The following is a 15,008-nucleotide window of genomic DNA, read 5'->3' on the forward strand; positions in this document are numbered from 1 at the left end:
CCATCATCAGTTATTTTGCTCCCCAAACAGCAAAACTCCTTTACTACTTTAAGTGTCTCATTTGCTAATCTAATTCCCTCAGCATCACCCGACTTAATTCGACTACATTCCATTATCCTCGTTTCGCATTTGTTGATGTTCATCTTATATCGTCCTTTCAAGACACTGTCCATTCCGTTCAACTGCTCTTCCAAGTGCTTTGCTGTCTCTAACAGAATTACAATGTCATCGGCGAACCTCAAAGTTTTTATTTCTTCTCCGTGGATTTCCGTACTAGAGACCATTTATTCACCTCATACATTGATACAGAGACTGCTATCTGACATGCACTGTAGCATGCAACCACAGTTACAGTATTTGCTGAAAATGGTTTCCATTTGCCTCGACGCTTGCGTGTACGCTCCATAGCATGTTCTGTCTCACACATTCACATCGGCCAGGCTGAATCCGAACAGTGTGAAAGGGAGCATGAATGGGCTGCATCAGTGTCTCCACATCTGGAGTGGGCCTGTATACACGATACTTTTGCAGATGGCCCCGCAACCAGAAATCGCACGGGTTGAGATCCAACTAACGAGCGGGTCATGCAACTGGAGCCCCTCGTCTGATCCATCGAGCAGGAAAGACACGACTGAGATGCATGCGGATGTTAACGGCGAAGTGGGCGCAGCAACATAACCTTCCGAATCATCAATGGCACTACTTCCTGCAGGGGAGGCAAAGTTACCCGCAAGAAATCCCGATAGTTCCGGCCCATTAGGGGACGTGGAAGGAAGACTGGTCCCAAAACACGGTAGCCATACCGTGGAGGTTCTGCATACTATATGACAGGTGCCTGTTATGAAAGTTGAAGATAGCACTCCGCGTAAAGGTGGCGTCTTCTTTGAATAGGATGGAGAACAAAAATCCTGGAATCCTGGTTGCCTGGTAAAGAAACCAGTGACAAAACTGCTCCTAATATGGAAAGTCTAGCTAGTAAGCCCTGTAAGCGATAAGGTTAGTAACACATGGACGTCTGGTTTAGCCCGTACTGGCGGGCCAACAGTCTGCTACTGACTCGGCTTCACAGTGTCAATCACATTTTCCTCCAAGTCTGGTATCCGAACATTTGTCATACGCCCTTCATGATTTCCTGCTTCCTGGAATGACCCTGTTCCAGACATTGAATGCTGTTGTTGCTGTCAGCGGGATAGGTCTCCTGATAAAACCTTGCTGCCCGCCACCCGTTGCCATTTGCCTTTCCGTAAGTAAACACCATGTCGGCAAGTTCTCGATTCGAATACGTAACCAATGAGTACAATGCTGCATCATATCCACCACAAGGTGAGTCAGAAAGAGAAATGTGTTCGACATATTATCAATTACTATGGCAGGAAAGGGGGCTAAGGCATGATGTATAAGGAAGAATATCAGACTCTAGAAGGAAACCAAGCATACTGTAACTGTGCCTGCATGGTATAGTGCGTATTAGACCGCAGTCTCTGTAACAATGTCTGACTGAATAGATGGTCTCTTGCACGGAAACCATGCGTTTTAGGACGTAAGGTCATTAGACCTTTTTCGTTCCGTATCCTCTCGTCGATAAATCCCCAAAGTTTTTACACGGTGGAAAAAAAATCACCTTGCAGGTGATTGTAATGGGTCCCTGTATAGTGTACGGCCGTGTTTGTGTTCAGTGATGATGGGAGAAGGGCGAGGGTCAAACCCGGTGCCGCCACACAGCCTGCGCCTCTCGAGTAGCACCAATGCGGCCGCCAAGCTTAACGTCCGCATCCGACGGACGGATCACCTGAACAGTTTCACGTTGCCTCACTCCGTGAGGCATTGTGGACAGGCTTGGAGTTAAACCCAGGGCAGCGGCGCGAAGTCTGGTGATCAGAAACTTGCCGCCACCGTATCTCCTCCCCTTTATCGTAAAGGCAAAGGAAAAGCAGTCAGCCACACGAGCTGTACCAAGCAGTTGACCAGGCAAATCCTCGGGACGGCCGACGTTGCTTAACTTACGAGGATTCTAACGAGAGTGCCGCATTCAACAACGCGAGGCCGTCGACGCTTTACAGTGGCAAACTGATGCATACTGGATACGTGTTCCGAAGCTTCACTGCTCTTCGTGGAAGTTATGAGCATTGTGTATAACAGGCCGCCAGCGTGTAACGCAAAAAGTTATTACGATAAGACATTCGTTGCAGTAAGGCACGGAGCCGTTTAGTACGGTGTCTGCAGAATGGTTGTGTCTTTTTTTTCGCCTCGCTCACAGCACAGCTGACGCTGCATAGCGTAACATTCAGTCGATACCAAGATTCATACCCTCTACGAATCTAAATAACCCATATTAGGTATTATCCGATTTTGTTCAAATTTGCTACACAGCCTTTTGTTATTGATGGAACGATGATGTCAGATTTTTATTTGTTATAGTTCTGGAGATAAAGAGAATTACCTAAAACTCCTAAAACCTACACTTGTTTTTTAAAACTAAGTTATGCACAATAACAGATTAACTTTCATTATCATCTGAAGCCCTTCCAAAGTTATCAGTGTATAAAAATCAATTAATTGGAATATTCTTTTTTAAAACTTCTGTCACTTTGCATTACGTAATACAAAAATCGGTCAAAATTATTATTTGATTATATTTTGCCGTGTGAGTGCGTGACAATGATTGAGAGAGTGTATGTGGGACATACGTTAAAATTTAATATTTCATTTTATGTAAAACCTTGTACAAACCAACAATGGGAAAGAGGTTGCAATCACGACTCAGGTGGCGTATGTCTGTGTGAGCATGCTTTTGTATAAAAGCAGCCAGAATGGAAGCTAGAGGTGGAATAAGTTTATTTATCAACTTGAAGAATATTTCGCACTTAGTTTATTTTGATTAAACAGAATAGAAGATTTTGAAGTTTTGCTGACATGAATTACTATCAGATTAGTGATTGGATAATGCAAGATTTACCGCGAGAATGATCTGGAAGGAACGGTCTGGTTGGTCGTTTAGATCAACAGCCAATCAGAATTAAGCTGTTCCCGCACGAAAAGAGGAATCGCTTTCTAGCCGGTCTACGGATAACACGATGTCAGATCGCTCCTTAAAAATACTCTTGAGGTAATAGTGATCTAATTTCGGTTCGAACATATCGTGACTGAAGCGACTGGACTTATGAACATTTTAATGAAAGTTTGGTGTTTATAAATTGAATAGTTTGGGAGGTATGAGCGTGTGAACTTTCTGGTCGTAGTAACAACTCCGCGTAGCGTGTTTCGTGCTCTGTACGGAATATTTTGGCGAGCACCTCTTACGAAGACCTCTGAAACGACCGAATGTTTAACTCGTGAATAGTTGTGGGTCTGTGACTAGTAGAACGTGACAATTAGTCGGGTCGGACTTACTAAAATTCTGAATGCTTCTCGAGTGAATATTTGTTATACAGACAGTGAATTTTGAATGGTAACATTTTACCATAGCCAATTTCATGTGTTTCAATATGAATAAAAAGCAGATTTAATCTAATGTTAAACGCTTTTTTGCAAGTAGACTCAATATTCCGAACGCCCGATTTCTTAATCATGAACTTTCAGGAGCTGACTTTCACCTTAGGCGGCCTCTGTGTGGTAGGTATCAGGTGGTGGTTTCATCAACGCTGGTCTACACTGCCTAGCACGTATCCGCTACCACAGAGTGAAGGGACATCGGCCAGAATCCTATCGAGGTAGATGGACTGAACGATGGCGTTAACAAAAATGCAGTCGACCGACCCCGTCCGGCCGCATCTTTGGATATCTTGAACAGCAGCATGTGTTAACAGTTCGAATGGAGCATTCTATTGCCCGAAAAATCTACATCTACAGTTCACATCTGCAGTTCACAATTAAGTGCCCGGCAGGGTGTTCATCTAGCCACCTTCAAGCTCTTTCTCTGCTATTGCACTCTCGGGCAAAATTAACACGTAAATCTTTCCTTGCGAACTCTGATTTCTCTTATTTTATAAGATGATCATTTCTCCGTATGTAGGAGGCCGCTAATAAAACATTTTCGCGTTCGGAGGACAAAGCTGGTGATTAAAATTTCTTGAAAAGAAAATCGCCTTTGTTTTAATGAATGTCACCCCTGGCCGCGGATTAAGACCATGACATTCCCTCCCCTACTTCGCGATAATAGAAAACGAGCAAACTTATTTGTACTTTTTCGATGTGCCCCGTCAGTGCTACCTGATACCGATACCAAGCAGCAGTACTCCAGAAGAGGACGGACAAGAGTAGGGTAGGCGGTCTCTCTATTCACTGGAATACCTACTTCTGAGGCGAATGCAACGGAATGCTTCCTTCGTCTCAGCAATTACTGCCGTGTTGTACGTCCTTTGGCACATACAATTTTTATCCAACTCTGTTGCCGTTGTTTCGAAAACATTGTGACAGCACTACGAAACACGGGGCTCTGTTCCTCTTACAACTGGGCATGCGCGTGTCGTGGAAACACAACGTGCATTTCCGCTGATGTACAGCAGCTTTACGTACTAGGTTGTGGTGTAACCGACATCACATGATTCCGTTGCATCTCCACGGCGGTGTTGCCACTACTAAAGTTCCACCAGTCGTATTTGTTTAACGCTCTCAGTTGATCAAATAGACTAATAACTTCAGTGTCAAAAATATTAGAAACAGAACACACAGTTGTCGAGAAACGTACGAGTACGCGCGGCAGTACTGATCTTACGACTTATCTTAGACGATTGATTGAAGAAACAGAAACATACGTTTATAGCATTTGAAGTTTTGAAGAAACACACTCCTTGAAATTCTCAAAGTAACAGGGATTAAATACAGGGAGTTGAAGGTTATTTACAGCTTGCGCAGAAAACAGACTGCAGTTGTAAGAGGCGGAAGACGTAAAACGGAAACAGTCGTTCGAAAGAGAGTGACACAGATTTGCAGCCTATCCTCGATCTTATTTAATCTGTACATTGAGAAAGCAGTAAAGGAGATGAAACGCAGATTTGGAACAGGAATTAACACTGAGGGAAGGAATAAAAAATTAGCTTTGAGGTTTGCCGCCGACAATGTTATTCTCTCAGAAACGGCAAAGCCAAGATCAGTGGAAAAGAATGGATAGTGTCTTGAAAAGAAGTTATAAGATGTATATCAACAAAAATGAAACAAGAGTAATGAAATGCTGAAGGATTTAGATTACAAAATGAGACACCGAAACCAGTGGATGAGGTTCCTTGTAATTTGACAGTAAAATAAGTGATTATAACTGAAGTAGAGGGGACATGAAAAAGCGCCTTACATTTGTAAGACGAAGAACTTCAGAAAAAGAAAAATATGCTAACGCCGAAGGTAAAATCATTGCTACGAAGTTTTTTCTGGACGTTTCTGTCTGATTTATAGCCCTGTACGCAAGTGATACGTCGATGATAAACGGTTCAGACAAGAAGAGAATAGAAGCTTTTGAAATGTGGTGCTACGAAAGAATGCTGAAAATCACAATGACGAAAAAAAAATCACAGCACCAAAAAATAATTAATGCAGAGTAATTAGTTTTTTGGAATCATTTGTCTGAGTAACATATTTAAGTGGTTAATATTGTGAGATCGCAGGTTAATGTAAGCGCGATATAAGCCATTGAAAATGTGAAACGCTGTTACCGGTGTAGCATTCAAATTGTTGAATGCAAGTATGCAAATGTGCATGCACTGAGCTGAACAGGTGCCAGGTGTCAGTCTGTGGAAAGGAGTTCCATGCCTGTCGCGCTTGGTCGGGCAATACAGGGACGGTTAATGCGGCTTGTGCGTGTCAGGGTTGTCGTCCGATCATGTACAATATGTGCTCGATTGGAGACAGACATTGTGACTGAGCAGGCCAAAGAAACATGTCGACACTTTGTAGAACATGTTCGGTTACAACAGCGGTATATGGGCGAGCGTTATCCTACTGGAAAATACTCCTGGAATGCTGTTCGCATTTGACGGCACAACAGTTGAAGTCACCAGATTGACGTACAAATTTGCAGCAGGATGCATGAGATAACCATAAGAGTGCTCCTGCTGTCATACGAAATCGCACCCCAGATGTACATCTACCGTTTCTATGGCGCTAGTTGGTTTCAGGCTCTCAATTGGCCTCCTTGTAACCGACACACGGCCACCACTGGCACCGATGCAGAACCAGCTCTCACTAGAAAACACAACACACCTCCACTCTGCCCTTCAGTGAGCTCTCGCTTGACATCACTAAATCGCAAATGACAGTGGTTTGGGGGTCGGTGGAATGCACGCTCCAGGGCTTCTGGTTCGGAGCTGTCCTTCAAGTAACCGATTTGTAACCGTTGTGTCAGTGGGGTGCCAACTGCTGACTGAACTGCCGCCGTTGATACAGTACGATTTACCAGAGCCATCCAGAGCAGAGTCTTCTTGCGATTGTAAATATTCGTGACCGCTGCTGCCAGCAATCACGTAAAATGTCTGCAATACTGCCAACTCTTTCTGCAGTGTCGCAGAAAGAACATCCAGCTTCTCATGGTCCTATTACTCGGCGTCGTTCAAACTCAGTGAGGTGTTGATAATGGCTCTTTGTCGCCTTAAAGTCTGTCTTGATTAACATCAACCCACCACCTCCAGTCTCAAAGGTATCTAACGCTCACGACCGTTGCCGCGTGTACTTAACGCAAATCTGATTTGCATCTTCACAGTGGCTCTACTAGCGCCATTCTTTTGCAGTTGCGCTAAATTTGAACAGCTGTATAACTTTCGTTTATGTCTCGCAACTCCTTTTTGGTGTTGTGATTTTTTTTAAGATGGATAGATACGATGTCTAATGAAGAGAAAGTGAAAATGAGCACGGACTGCAATAGAGTTGCAGACGTGAAGAGATACGCACGGCATACTGTGGAGAGCTGCATCAAACCAGTCTACCGACAGAAGGCAACAACAATGACACAACAAATCTAAAAGAACTGAGATCCCGATTTAAAGAATTTCTGGCTAGTTCATCACCAAAACGAAATTAATTTGGATGACTCCAAAGCAAAAAGACGCCTAAATATGTTCTGTCAGTTTCGAAAAAGCTCCTGGGTGTTAAAACAACAGAAGCCGTAGGTTTTTCACTGCCAAAGGCGTCAGTTGTATGTAATACGCACAAACCTGCCCTCAGCACGCGATTCCCTAAGTGGTTGCCAGCTTTCCGAACCTTCGAGACACCATTTCTTATTCCATTCACGCGCAATTGGTCTCACGAGGCTGGGTGTTCACAGTTCCATTCCTCCCAACAAGGGGAAAAAAACCAGCAGTATTGTGAATTCAGCCCGAGACCTCCGCTTAGAGCGTTCGTGGTTTTCTTCACTCAGAAAATCTCTGTTATTAACTGTTTCATACCACAACTCCAAAAGCTCATGTTCTCTTTGGCTTCTCCGTTGTCGTTTTTCAGAAGAGAACTAATTCCAATATTTACATATCTCTTTTGTCTTCGATTCTCCTAAGATGTCCCTCACATAGCGCATTATTTTATTCTATCCTGCTTTAATACATTTTCTTCACCCGTTGCTTTATGGTTACATTTGGCACATACTGCAGCACAACACCCTGCAGCTTCTTCTAGTTACGGGTATCACCACAATTGACAACCTTTTCTTTGTTTGTTGCTAAAGTTCCTTACTTTCCCAGCTGTAGAGCGAACTTCCTTATCCAGTTACGTAATATATTCGTTTCTTAATGTCATATCTTATGAATTTCGTTCACGATGTATCATTTAGACGCTGTACAGTTTTTTGTTTGTGGTTCATTCTCTGTTGTACAGTACTTGTGTATCCTTTTCTCAGCTGCGATGTCTATCAAACACAGAGCCAAGGTACACTCTAAGACAAAAAAGTCGACGCGCCACGAAGAAATTATCCGAGTGGGACGGTCAGCGGTAAATTTGATGTAAATGTGCACACAAATAAATGATTACAATTTCAGAAAAATTGTATGATTTATTCAAGAAGAAGAGCTAGTTAATAACACGTTGGTCCGCCTTTGGCCCTTATGCAAGCAGTTAACCTGACGGATGTTGTTCCGAATTCTGTCCAACTGGAGCCTTAGATATGCAAAACATTCTCGGTTTTCTTGCCACGTCAACTTGGGATAAGACCATCAAACTCCAGAGTTGGTTGGAGGGCCCTCCCCATAATCCTCCAGATCCCTACTAGCTAAATATAGCTGATTAGTTGCTGGATATGGATGGCTACATGCTTACAGATTAATACATCGCACGGTGACTTAAAATTAAAAATAATGAACGTACTGTGTTATTGTTGTGGTCTTCAGTTCAGAAACTGGTTTGATGCAACTCTCCATGCTACTCTATCATGTGCAAGCTTCTTCATCTCCCAGTACCTACTGCAGCCTACATCCTTCTGAATCTGCTTAGTGTATTCATCTCTTGGTCTCTCTCTTCGATTTTTACCCTCCACGCTGCCCTCCAACACTACCTTGGTGATCCCTTCATGCCTCTTCGTCATCTGCGGAGCTAGTTGGTACATAAACGTGTACTACTGTGGCAGGCGTGGGCTTCGTGTCTAGGTTTACTACAATAATGCGTTCACTATGCTGTTTGTAGTAGCTTACCAGCGCTCCTCTTTTTTTATTCATTATTAAACCTACTTGGTCTAGCGGTTCTGGCGCTGCAGTCCGGAACCGCGGGACTGCTACGGTCGCAGGTTCGAATCCTGCCTCGGGCATCGGTGTGTGTGATGTCCTTAGGTTAGTTAGGTTTAAGTAGTTCTAAGTTCTAGGGGACTTATGACCTAAGATGTTGAGTCCCATAGTGCTCAGAGCCATTTGAACCATTTTTTAAACCTACTCCTGCTTTACCCCTATTTGATTTTGTATTTATAATCCTGTATTCACCTGCCCAGAAGTCTTGTTCCTCCTGCCACCGAACTTCACTAATTCCCATTATATCTAACCTATCCATTTCCATTTTTAAATTTCCTAACCTACCTGCCCGATTAAAGGAACTGACATTCCAAGCTCCGATCCGTAGAACTCCAGTTTCATTTCTCCTGATATCGATGTCCTCCTGAGTAGTTCCCGCCCGCAGATCCGAATGGGGGACTATTTCATCTCCCGAATATTTTGCCCAAGAGTACGCCATCATCACTTAATCATAAAGTAAAGCTGCATGCCGTCGGGAAAAATTACGGCAATAGTTCTCCTTGGTTTCAGCTGTTTGCATTACCACCACATCAAGGCAGTTTTGGTTAATGTTACAAGGGCAGATCAGTCAATCATCCAGATTGTTGCCCCTGCAACTACTGAAAAGGCTGCTGGCCTCTCAACAGATATCCCTCCGTTGTGGTTGCACCTACAGTACAGCTGTCCGTATCGCTGAGGCACGCAAGTCTTCCCACCAACGGCGAGGTCCACTGTTCGTGGAGTGGGGGAAGGGGGGCAGAGGGACATACTGTATTAGCATTTAATACTACTCATTTAACTGGTGATACAATTAAAGTTTTATTTCTTGAGCTACATGTGCTACCAATTGTTAATTAAAAATTCGTCTATGGAGTAGAAGGAGTTGTACAGTAAAAATGGTTTTAGGTTCGATTTGGAATTTACTCTGGCGCCTGTAGGATATTTAGTGTTATTGTGCAAATGATCAAAGTTTTTCGTGACATCATATTGTGCTCCTTTCTGATCCGCTGTCAACTTAAGTAAAAACAGTAAAAAGTAATAAAGACGATCTGTTCCGTTGTAATCTTGTAGCAGTGGACCTGACTACTCTTCACATATTGTGATGGATTATTAACAAAGAATTCCATTTGTAAAAACATACATTGTGAGGGAGCAGCTAAAATTGCTAGCTCCTTAAACAGGCATCTATAAGATGTTTGTGAGTGTACACCACATATTATTCCCAATGCTCTTTCTTTTGCAATAAATAATTTCTTTCTAAGTGATGGGTTGCCCCAGAAGATTATATTATACTATTTGACAATAGTGATGGGAATATTAAAGATTTTTTAATTTCAAGGTCAATAAAAGTTGCTGGACTTCGCTCTTTCAGCTACTTAGTAATATACTTCTTCCGCTTAGAGTTTTTATTAAGTTGTACACTCTAAAATGTGGACCATTCCGCTCCTTTTTACTGACTCCTGTAGTTGTGAAACATTAATTGTTGTGTTATTTGTTTGTGTTGTATAGAACTGAATGTAGTGTTTTATTATTAGAGTAAACAAATAGTACATTTTGAGATAACCACCTAATAATTCGTTTAAAAAGGCTGTAAACAATTTCTTCTGATTTGTTCCTAACACGATTAATTACAACGCTTGTCTCGTGTATAAATAGTACTTAATGCAATGTCACTCAGATATTTAAGAAACGGGAGTAGACTCAAAATGCAACCATGTGGAGGTCTGTTAATGGTTCCTCCCCACTCACTTAACTTTTCTCTCGTTCAACACAAATTTTTACACTCTTTTTCTTAAGTTTGATTCAAGCGAATTGTTTGGAAAGCCAATAGTTCTGTAAAATTTAAGTTTTTCGAAGAGACTATTGTGATCAACGCAATCCAACGATTCGACAGACCACAATAAATATCAACTAATGATATGTTGTTGTTTAAGCCTAGGTGAGTGAATGTGTAAATGGAATTCTCTGTCAAGAAACTCTTCCAGACTTGAAACTGTGTCGTGAAAAGTTGTGTACCTAAGTCTCTCGCATGTTTTGGAGAAATATGTCTGTAAAGAAAATGAAAGATAATTACTCGCATACTATGTAAATTGAAGGAAGATGGAGGGGGGAGGGGAGGGGGGAGAGCGGAAGGAAATGGAGGGGAAGGAACTAATGAAATCAGCAGCATCGCGACTTGTGCGGAATCTGCGGCGACGAGTGAAAATGTGCGCCGGACCGGGACTGGAACCAGTTGCGTTTGGCACTGCGCTACCTGGACACAGTGTCTATCGCAAACACCTGGTTATATCAGGTAGAACAGACACCGTACATTCATATGATTTATTCGCGTCTATGGGTAATAAATCTACAACCTTAAGTGCAGATGCACATTTACAGTCGACCGCCAACGGGGATGTAAAATTAGCGAACATGAAGACGTGGACAGCGCTGTTGATAGGTGGTGTCTGGTGGGAGACAGTTCGCGCATTTGAGATTGTGTCCAGGTGGCAGAGTGGTAAACGCAACTGCCCAGTAAGCAGGAGATCCCGGATTCGAGTCTCGGTTCGCCATACATTTTCTCTTCTCGCCACTGATTCCGCACCAAGTCCTGATGTAGCTGATACTATTAGTTCCTTCCCTTTCCCTTCCTGTCTCCCGCCCCTCCCCCCCCCCCCTTTAAGTTTACGTAATATGTATCACAGCTGCGGATCCCGCGTGGTGTACATTCTTTTGGACAAGAACAGACACCACGCTTTCATATAATTACTCGCATCTTTCGAGTTACGTTCCCTATAAATAGGTTGGAAGAACTGAATAAGCAGGCCGCTGTGGCTGAGCGGTTCTAGGCGCTTTAGTCCGGAACCGCGCTGCTGTTACTGTCGCAGGTTCGAATCCTGCCTCGGGCATGGATGTGTGTGATGTCCTTAGGTTAGTTAGGTTTAAGTAGTTCTACGTCTAGGGGACTGATGACCACAGATGTTAAGTCCCATAGTGCTTAGGGTCATTTGAACCATTTGAACTGAACAAAGGGCAGTCGCCTCGTTGGGCAGACTGGTTTCATTGATTGGAGAAGGAGACCAAACAGCGAGATCATCGGTCCCGTCGGATTTGGGGGAGGATGGGGAAGGAACTGAAGTTAAAATCTCCTGGGTTATTAGGCCGCGTCATGTTTCTTCTAAAATGTTCGACGTTTCGACCCCTCTGCTGGGATCTTCCTCGGGATCTTTTGGTGTGCACTACTGCTAGAACACTGTAGTGGACACCAAAAGATCCCGAGGAAGACCCCAGCAGAGGGGTCGAAACGTCGAACATTTTAGAAGAAACATGACGCGGCCTAATAACCCAGAAGATTTTAACTTCAGTGACAACGGCCACGAAAGCCTGCAGACTTACATGATGGGGAAGGAAGTTGGTCGTGCCCTTTTAAAGGAACCGTCCCTGCATTTGCCTGAAGCGATTTTGGGTAATCACGTAAAACCTAAATCAGGATGGCCGGATGTGTGTTTGAACCGTGGTCCTCCCGAATGCGAGTGCGGTCTGCTAACCACTGCGGCACCTCAGTCGGCGCCAGACCGGAGACTCACCTCGTGCGCCAGCCTGAGGAATAGCTGCTCGGAGCGCAGGATGTTGAGGATCTTGCAGATGGCGACGCACATGGTGGAGGCGACGCACAGCGCCAGCGTCGCCTGGTCCAGGTCGGCGCCCGCCTGCCGGTCCACCACCGCCGCCACCTGCCGGCACAGCACCACACACCCACACACCTTCTGCAGGTCCCGCTCCTCAACTCTGCAGGGCGACGCCGCTCGGCGCTGCTGCGTTATCTCTTACAGCCTTCGTTCGGAGAGCGTATTTATTTCCGTCCTATTCACAAAGTTAAAATTATCACCTCGAAAAAATTAAGCTGCGTCATATATGTTTTATTTGTTTGCACAACCCCAGCACCGACCACTAGGAGTAGTGTGTTTGGCTGAAAATCAATTACGTATTGTACGCCAATTTTAGTCCCAGCCACTGCTTAAATTTTGAATAAAAATTATGAGCAATGGCGACTGAAGACCCCTACATCTACATCTACAGCCGGCCGAAGTGGGCGTGCGGTTAAAGGCGCTGCAGTCTGGAACCGCAAGACCGCTACGGTCGCAGGTTCGAATCCTGCCTCGGGCATGGATGTTTGTGATGTCCTTAGGTTAGTTAGGTTTAACTAGTTCTAAGTTCTAGGGGACTAATGACCTCAGCAGTTGAGTCCCATAGTGCTCAGAGCCATTTGAACCATCTACATCTACATACATACTCCGCATACGGTGCGTAACGGAGGGTACCTCGTACCACAACTAGAATCTTCTCTCCCTGTTCCACTCCCAAACAGAACGAGGGAAAAATGACTGCCTCTATGCCTCTGTACGAGCCCTAATCTCTCTTATCTTATCTTTGCGGTCTTTCCGCGAAATGTATGTTGGCGGCAGTAAAATTGTACTGCAGTTAGCCTCAAATGCTGGTTCTCTAAATTTTCTCAGTAGCGATTCATGAAAAGAACGCCTCCTTTCCTCCAGACGCTCCCACCCGAGTTCCTGAAGCATTTCCGTAACACTCGCGTTATGATCAAACCTACCGGTAGCAAATCTAGCAGCCCGCCTCTGTATTGCTTCTATGTCTTCCCTCAATCCGACCTGATAGCGATCCCAAACGGTCGAGCAGTACTCAAGAATAGGTCGTATTAGTGTTTTATAAGCGGTCTCCTTTACAGATGAACCACATCTTCCCAAAATTCTACCAATGAACCGAAGACGACTATCCGCCTTCCGCACAACTGCCATTACATGCTTGTTCCACTTCATATCGCTCTGCAATGTTACGCCCAAATATTTAATCGACGTGACTGTGTCAAGCGCTACGCTGCTAATGGAGTATTCAAACATTACGGGATTCTTTTTCCTATTCATCTGCATTAATTTACATTTATCTATATTTAGAGTTAGCTGCCATTCTTTACACCAATCACAAATCCCATCCAAGTCATCTTGTATCCTCCTACAGTCATAGCATTAGGAGACACTGCCGAAGGCCTTGTAAAAGAGAACGAAGAAGCGAATGGAGGTTGGGGACACTTTCTTACCCTTGGGGTGAGATACTGCCCTCAAAATGCGGAAGAATCAGCAGCGATCAACGGCATGAAGATGCAGAAGGCAATTGCAACCACTGACTTAAAGACACATAATGTGTATCCACCGGCGTCCATCCGTCTCATGTATGGCCCGTTGTTCACCACATATGCCTCGGCGTCAGTTTTGGACAGCGCCATTTTGCCATACACGGTATACTTTAACCACGGTGGCACGCGAACAGTTTACAAACTTGGCCGTTTCGAAAATGGTTCTACCCTAGGCCCAAAAGCCAATTATCATGCCCTTTTGGACGTCAGATAAATCTCTCCGTTTCAGCATTCCGACAAAGTCTGCACTGTTTGCCCGCATCTCGTGGTCGTGCGGTAGCGTTCTCGCTTCCCACGCCCGGGTTCCCGGGTTCGATTCCCGGCGGGGTCAGGGATTTTCTCTGCCTCGTGATGGCTGGGTGTTGTGTGCTGTCCTTAGGTTAGTTAGGTTTAAGTAGTTCTAAGTTCTAGGGGACTTATGACCACAGCAGTTGAGTCCCATTGTGCTCAGAGCCGTTTGAACCATATTTTTTCTGCACTGTTTTCTGCGTTCCCCCGATACACTTTATATACTCTGCACCGCTAGTGGTGTCATCTCTCGACTGTAAGTGGTTACTGCACGTTGACATCGGCGGTGGTCTCATTAGTGTGATTGGACCGTATAATAGAAACCACTGTTCAGAAATCACAGGAGGAGGAAGCATATTTGGAGGCACGGGACTGCATCACGGCCAGACAGATATTCCGAAATCAGATAGTGAATTTCAAGGCATGCCCAGGAGCAGTTGTAGACCCAGATCACAAATTATTAATTATGAAGAGCAATCTGATGTTTAGGAGAATAGTCAGGAAGAATCAGTGTGGAATAATTGGGATGTTCACCTACTGAAAAATGATGATGTTGAAACAAGTTCTCGAAAGATGTAAATACCGTGAAAATGACTACCAATGAAGAAGCAGACAAATATAGGTACAAGGTATGTAACAGCGAAGAAACCACGAGTAACAGAAGAAGTACTTGAACTAATCGTCGAAACAAGGAAGGGAAAAAAACTTCATGAAAAGAAAAGAATAATACAATGTAAATGTGTTAGGATCGACACGAATAGGATGTGCAGAGTAGGTAAAGCTAAGTAATTGCAGGAAAAATCTGAACAAATCGGAAAGGAAATGATTGTAAGAAGGAGATTTACAAGATACGAAAAGTC

At 44.0% G+C, this 15,008-nt stretch overlaps 1 protein-coding gene across 1 annotated transcript in view; it reads right to left on the minus strand.

The window, feature by feature from the left end:
• LOC126199113 (odorant receptor Or2-like) overlaps positions 1-3,771 on the minus strand; it is a 197,759-nt gene extending 193,988 nt beyond the window's left edge. Inside the window, exon 1 of the mRNA XM_049935869.1 lies at positions 3,757-3,771. Coding sequence (XP_049791826.1) covers positions 3,757-3,771 — 15 coding nt within the window. The remainder of the gene's footprint in view (positions 1-3,756) is intronic.
• Positions 3,772-15,008: the final 11,237 nt, after the last annotated feature.

Source organism: Schistocerca nitens, chromosome 8 (genome assembly GCF_023898315.1).
Source record: "Schistocerca nitens isolate TAMUIC-IGC-003100 chromosome 8, iqSchNite1.1, whole genome shotgun sequence".
In the NCBI taxonomy this organism is placed as follows: domain Eukaryota; kingdom Metazoa; phylum Arthropoda; class Insecta; order Orthoptera; family Acrididae; genus Schistocerca; species Schistocerca nitens.